Source organism: Patiria miniata, unplaced genomic scaffold, assembly GCF_015706575.1.
Source record: "Patiria miniata isolate m_02_andy unplaced genomic scaffold, ASM1570657v1 HiC_scaffold_29, whole genome shotgun sequence".
NCBI lineage: Eukaryota > Metazoa > Echinodermata > Asteroidea > Valvatida > Asterinidae > Patiria > Patiria miniata.
The window spans coordinates 23,992,669-23,999,806 of record NW_024037068.1 but is presented as its reverse complement, the minus strand read 5'-3'; the positions used below and the strand labels follow the sequence as shown (position 1 = coordinate 23,999,806).

Genomic DNA, 7,138 nt, shown 5'->3' with positions numbered 1-7,138 from the left:
CGCAGTTTATTAGTACAAATAAATCTCCAAAATGGGATCCAATTTGATCACTTAGGGTTGCAAGAAAAGAATACGCCCTCGGCTAAATATCTAATGATAGTATCGGATAATAAGCCTGCGATTGATATTTTAAGTACCCGGTGCTTCTATTAAATCAAAAAGTACCTTCTGAATTGAATACAAATCTAGGCAGAAGTTTGTATATGTATATTATTGTTGGTTTGCTCTATTAAATGCAAAACTTTAAGTTGTAGACTTTCATGGACGTATTAGGGCACATGTAAGCCCATTTCGTTTCGTGCACCCTTTTTTCTATGGCCGTGTATACAGTTTAAAAAGAGGATGCTGTAAGATCTCAATTTTTTGAAAGACTGAACGAAGGGAAAGATACCAAGATTCCACCACACATTACAAATTCGATTGATTTTACTACCCTGGAGCATGATGTGGAATATATTCTTTACATTTCACAGAGATGGCTACTGCGGCATCGGTAGGCTCTGCGTTTGAGAAGATTGGCGTTCATCTTGAGTGCAGCATCTGCACAGATAAATACAAAAAACCCAAAGTACTGGACTGCCTACACAGCTTCTGTGAGGAATGTCTGGTGAAAAACCATGATGGCAGATACAGAAGAAAACCAACGTTCCCTTGCCCTGATTGTCGTCAGGAGACGGCACTTCCCCAGTCTGGCATACACGGCCTCAGGACCAACTTCCATTTGGCAGGTTTGATTGAAGAATTTGAATTACAGGAGAAGGTAGCATGCTCAGTAGACTCGAAGCTTTTCTGTGAGACATGCGACGAGGATAACGAGGCCTTGTATCACTGTTTCGACTGTCGAAAGAATATCTGTACGACGTGCCGTAAGGCGCACTTGCGGTTCCCAGTATCAGCACACCATGAGGTACCGACTTTAGATGAAATTCGTCAGGGGAAGGTCGGTGTGGCACGAAAACACGACGAGTACAAATGCCACAACCACAAGGACGGTTTGAAGCAATTCTATTGCAAGACATGTGATGAGCTGATCTGCCAAGGCTGCACAGTTGTTGATCATCCCACTGCCACACATGACATCACTGCCATCGGAACGGCTTCAAGAGAATACAGAAAGTCACTGAAGAAGGGCTTGCCTGCTTTAGGTAGAGACATACAAGGCCTCGAGTTGTCTCTGCAAGACACTATTGAGGCCAAGAAGATAGTCCAGCACAACATGGTGAAGGCCCGAAAGGGGGTGCAGGACAGAGCTGCTGAGTTCATAGCACAGGTTAGAGCTGAAGAAAAACGACTCCTTCTTGAGATCAAAAGCCAGGAACAGAGGCAAAATAAGGCACTGCATGAGCATGAGAAGACAGTGAGTGACATGCTGCAGAGAAAGAGGCATTCACTGAAAACCGGCAACGAACTAACGAGCAGTGCATCGGATTCCGATTTCCTTTCACTCTACCCCGTGATCAGCAAAGATTTGACAAAGATGAGCAATCAGCATCTTCCACAGTATCATCACAAACTTTGGTATCTGAGGTTCAACAAGAGTCCGACAGCTGACATCGATTTGGGCAAAGTGGAGCAGGAAGGAGACAAGTGGGAACTGCATCATGAATTCGGCAAGCAGGGGAGTGGTGCAGGGGAGTTTGAATCAGCCAGAGGCATTGCTGCTGCTGCTCAACCTGACGAGATTGCAGTGGCCGACTGGAGGAACAAGCGAGTAGTAATCTGTAACAGCCATGGACAAACCAAGAGCTCCATCCTGATCAATGCAAGTGAGTTGTTTTTACCTGTCAATGTCTTCAGTAGGCATTGGTAGTTATTCACGTATACATGTACATGCCATTTTTATACTTTTGTTTTGCTCCAGTTCAATTTCTCAAGTTAACTGCAATGAAATTTACAATATGTAAATCAAATTTACAAAATTTACAGTAGAGTACATACATGTACATTTAATTGGTCCACCAATTGGTCTGATCCGCACCACCCCTATATTTCGCTGTATCTTTCTTTTTTTTGCGCAAAATCACAATTGTGTTAAACGAGGCGTTGAAGTCACGTTTGCATGCCACCGAAATAATTGTTTTTCTGCCATTATGTTATCGTACGTCCACTTGACAACTGGAGAAACGCTCTCTTCCCATATTGTCATATTTTTTTTCTATTTCAAATAGTTTGCTGAAATCATCTAAAAGTGCTGTGTCAGTGCGGTAAAAGTAAAAAAAAAAGGACCTGACAAAGTGAACAGCTCCCAAGTTATTATTTAAACGAGGATTCACTGTGAACATATCCAAAGAACTGTCTAGATAAGTAGCGTCAATGTCTTCAGTAGGCAACGGCATTCATAGATGCATGTCATATTGGTACCTACATGCACGTCTCTGTTTTTCTCAAGTTTTTATTCTAAAGTAAACTGCTTTGAGATTTAAATCAAAGATAACCAATAAATTACATACTTTCATTGGTCCTCCAATCGGTTGGTTCTGCACTACCCCCATTAACCATAAACATTACACAATCTGCTGTATTTTTTTTTTTTTTGCGTAAAATCCCACCCTTTTTTTAGTGGAGGCATAAGAGTCGCTTTTGCATGCCGCCGAAATCAATTAATTCCTGTCATTATGTTATCGCCTATCCACTTGACCACTGGGGGACAATAGGGTCCTCATCCTCACTTTCCATGTCGTCCTGTTCAAATAACGCGATAAAATAATCTGAAAGTGCTTTGTCAATGCGATGTTAGGGGTAAATTATTAATACATTTAAATACAATAAAAGGGGGAACTGAAATGTTAACAGAACCCAAGTCACTATTCGAGTCTGGACTCACTGGGAAACTATCCCAAGTAGTAGTTAGATAAGTAGAGAGCGCCATCTGGTGTCACAAGATGTCACGTAAAAAAAAATCTACACCCCAAAATATTTCCCTTTATTGATGAAAACGATTAAGGTAAATAATTCAACAACAGGAGTACTGACCTTATACACGACATCCATATTTTATGACCGCCAGTCTATTGCCGAAACAAGTTGTTTTGGATCAAAACCCCTCTAATTAAACTCTAATTTAACTTTCCCATTCTTCACTTTCCGTTATGCGTATTAAATTACTCAGAGTGAATTTTATTATTGGATCAGAATCACTTGACTCTCAGTCATAATTTTTTTTTATTGATAATAATTATTTAATATAATCTAATAGTAATTACTTATTCAATTATCTGATTGATCTTATTCCATATTTATTTTGATTTCCAGATGACGTTGTTTCTGTATCGAATCAGTGGGTGTGTGCTTACCACGGCAAGATGATGGTTTACAATAGGGACACCAAGCCAGCACGTGATTTTGATACACTACAGGAGAGTGAGGTTGGCAAGACAGAGGTGCAGCTTACGAGCGTATCTGTCATGCCCAATGGTAACATCGTGGTGGGTGATAGGAAAAGGAAGGTGTTGACTGAGCTCGATCCCAGGAATGGTGAGATCCTACACACCATGCTAGTGAAGATACGACCCGACTACTTGGCTGTACTGAGCAATGGTTGGATTGTGATCAGTGATATTGAAGAGGGACTACTAGCGATAGTGGAGGTTTCTGATGGCAATGCTTTTCCAGTTGCCATAATCCAACCAACCATTGGCGGTAAACCAGTGAAATACTGCAAGGGTATATGCAGCAACAGTTCGGGTATTTACATTGCAGTCACTGCCACAGAGTTCGTCAACACCGGTCACATTCACCACTATGACTGTACAGGTCAGTTTATCAGCTGCGTGGCCCAGGGTCTGTACACTCCCTGTGGAATCACATTCACAGCTGACAGGCAGCAGCTGGCAGTGGCTGACCTGTACTCAGTCAAGATCTTTCACAAGGTGTGATGCCAACGATGTCATCCAGCATAAAACCGCTTTCCCGTACCCACGTTTTTCAAGGAAATTGGAATTTATGTCAATTTTCCAACGATTGACTAAACTTTGCTATGGTTAGGCCATTACGTTGAAAATTATTACGATTACTAATGAATCTGTCTTTGAATGATGCGATGTCATTGGAGAGCTGGGTAGTGGCATAACAGTCTGCAATGAACCTGAAAATACGTATATTAAACACTTGGCGCGACACTTGGTAGTTTATACGCAACATCATTCCATGACCCGTCTCAAAACTCTTGAAACATCAATTTGCAATAGAAATTGACAAGATGCGTTTAACTTGAAATTATATCAGTTGTTTGCTGGTGAACAATATTGTCAGTTTAATTTTATCAATGATTGTCTCGACTCGAACTATTTTTAAGCGTGTCAGTCATTATTTTTGGAAGTAATTGGCAAATAAGGTAATAATTCATAACAGAAAATAAACTTTGGATGTGTGGGCAAAATGACACAAGCCACACTGGATATATAAGTTAAAATATTTTAACAAGTTGTATTGAAACTGCAGTATACAGGGCTTCCCCATAATGTCCGCATGTAGGACGTATCAACATTCTCAAATTTTTATGGAATTCCTCAAATTCAATTATAAAATTCATGAACACAAACCTTTTGCTTTCTTATGTGATTTTTTATGTTGGATTCGGTTCAGTGGTTTTTGAAACGAAGGCCATTGTATAACACCGGTCCATTTTGCCTCATTCGAAGTTCTGGCTTTGCTATTACTCTTTATTAAATCCTTGACTCATTTGCTTCATTTGATGGTTGTCTGCAGGTGCATTTTCAAGGACGCATTAAATTGTTACACTGCATGATCCGTTTAATGCACAATTGCACTTCCTGAATTGGATACGTAGTCCACTATGTAAAATTATTTACTAATTTCTGTCATAGGTTCATGCCCGATTTAAAAAAGAATGGTTCAAAAACAACTAGGAGCATGTACATACAGCTAGCTAACGTGTATTTCCACATTACCTCAATGAATTAAACAAATTTATATCCAGATTCTAATAAATCCGAAAACTTGCATTATTCGTTATTACTTCATGTATATTCGGTAGAAACTGGTTTGCAGAAAACGTTGTTTACATTCATTACTTTGGAAAACCAATAATGTACAACTTTTAATGAGGTCAAACTGCGTAATCTATAAAACTTAATTAGAAAACTGGTTGTTATAATTGAGCTGAAATATGATTATAACAAACAACCAAATGTCACAAGAGGGCGGGTATTTATCTTTACTAGCGGGATTCGAAGACTTAAAATATTCCTACAGTACATTGTAAAGTGAGTAGCTTTGTTCAAATAAGAAAAAAAAAACGTTGCCATAGGCCCCCCAAAAAATCTCCGGTTTCTGGTATGGAGCTTGCCCAAAAAGTGGTGCGCCGACGCGGCTTTTTTTTTTTACCTGTTTTTTTTCTTTTTTTTTGCTTCAAATGTCGGCTGATGACTACAAATGGTGCCCGACTAAACTTAGTGCAAATATATGGGAGTCCAGAGAGGCCACATAAAGCTTATTCTCGATCATAACCCCATCTTAAAACACGTTAAAATTGTGCAGCAGCAGGATTCCAGTCAAACCAGTGAGTTTGGCGGGTTTGATACATCAGCTTTTATTGAAAAAAAAAAAACCTTTTTCATTTTGCCGACGTGCATGGCTACGGCGACGCGCGCGCATACCAGAAACCGGAGACTTTTTTGTTTGGCCATAGCGGTTATTAATCAGTCTTAAAAATGATACTTTTGGCTAACATCAAAATCAACATCAAACTGCATGTTTGACGACACTTTTATCGTTACAAAAGTGTATTTCTGATTGTTTTAAAGGTGTTTTCTTATTAAAGTGCAGTTACTCTTTGATCTGCCTAACACTAAGGGCGCTTTGATCTACCAAGCACTAAGGGCGAGACGATTATGTACTTCAGATCCTAACTGTGACCTCGCGGATGCCTGACTGAGAAGACTTCCATCAGGCACCGGCAAGTCCAAGATGTGTTAAATTGTGTCAAACCAGACTTGTGTGTATTAAGTGCCAGTACATTTTGTTTGGCACACTGCTACAAACGGTTTTCGTACCATACATCGTCACCGTTTTCCTGGAAAACCACGCATGCGGATTTTCAAGAAAAAAAAACGAATTCGAGGTAATCGCAAGAAAGTTCCTCCTATTTTAAAACTGAAAAAAAAAAAAATACTACTATAGGTTTTCCCGGCTATTTTAAAACGTTTATCATTCGAGTTCACCAACTCTTACATTCAATTTCGTCCGAGAAAATTGTCCAAAGCTTTAACCAAAACCAATATAGTCATTTACCGTTCAATTTTAAAGTTTGGTCACACTCTTTAATCAGTGGGTCGAGAATATTCGTCGCTACAGATCAAATTCGTCTAAGCTGTTCCGAATTGTAGCTCTCGGAGATCAAATTCGTCTTATATAAATCAATTAGACGAATTTGATTTCTGAATAACATGGTTTGGCATAGACGAGACGAAATCGAATACTCTGGGACGAAAACGTGTGCTCGTTGTTTGAATTTGCTTGAACTGAAGTTGAAATTGTCTGACAAAAGACGTCTCTCACGAATTGTAATCTTGTCATATCGTTTAAGTTGGGATGTATTGGGAATTTTGGATGCATTCGTGTGCGTGTGGATACTTTAATAAGTTGACTTTGTATAATATTACGTAATAAGAACAATGACGTACTTGGCTATTGCTGAACATTACACACGCGCCTATTGAAGCAGTTGCAGCCACTTCATATGGAAGTGTTATTTTCAGCCGTAGTCAAGTAATTTGGTCGCAGCCTTCGACTTTGTATCTGAGTAAGTGTTAGGTCGAGTCCAAACTCCTTGGCTAGGACCAGGCTAGAACCAATAACACTCGTGGCTATGGAAAGCAAATTTGTCCAGAATTGTAATTCAGCATGTAATTTTAAATTCAAATTTGTTTGAACACGTAAAATTGCCTAAATTCAAATTTCGCATCTGCTGCAAAAATATCTTCGCAAATGACTCTCTGGTGGGGATTATTTCGCCATAAGTGCACTCACAGGCATCACTCGAGGAGGGGGGTAGAGGAGTTATAAGTAGTGGGAAGGAGACGGAGGAGGGTGGAGAAGAGGAAGGAGGGGGATAGGGGCGGGGGCAGAGGGGCGAAGAGGAGGAAGATGGGGCAGGAGAAGAGGGGGGATGGGGAGA

The 7,138-nt window shown here is 40.0% G+C and overlaps 1 protein-coding gene across 1 annotated transcript; it reads left to right on the top strand.

Annotated features, from left to right (window-relative positions):
• The first annotated feature begins 475 nt into the window (after nt 1-475).
• Nucleotides 476-3,875, top strand: LOC119735734. Its single transcript, XM_038209640.1, has 2 exons — nt 476-1,766; nt 3,253-3,875. The coding sequence occupies exons 1-2, from the start codon at nt 476-478 to the stop codon at nt 3,873-3,875; spliced, it is 1,914 nt and encodes a 637-aa protein (XP_038065568.1).
• Nucleotides 3,876-7,138: the final 3,263 nt, after the last annotated feature.

Bases quoted from the DNA above. Each gene is read 5' to 3' on its own strand.
- LOC119735734 (XM_038209640.1), top strand. From the start codon at position 476: ATGGCTACTGCGGCATCGGTAGGCTCTGCGTTTGAGAAGATTGGCGTT. The intron at 1,767-3,252 runs GTGAGTTGTTTT...TTTGATTTCCAG, and splicing joins CTCCATCCTGATCAATGCAA to ATGACGTTGTTTCTGTATCG.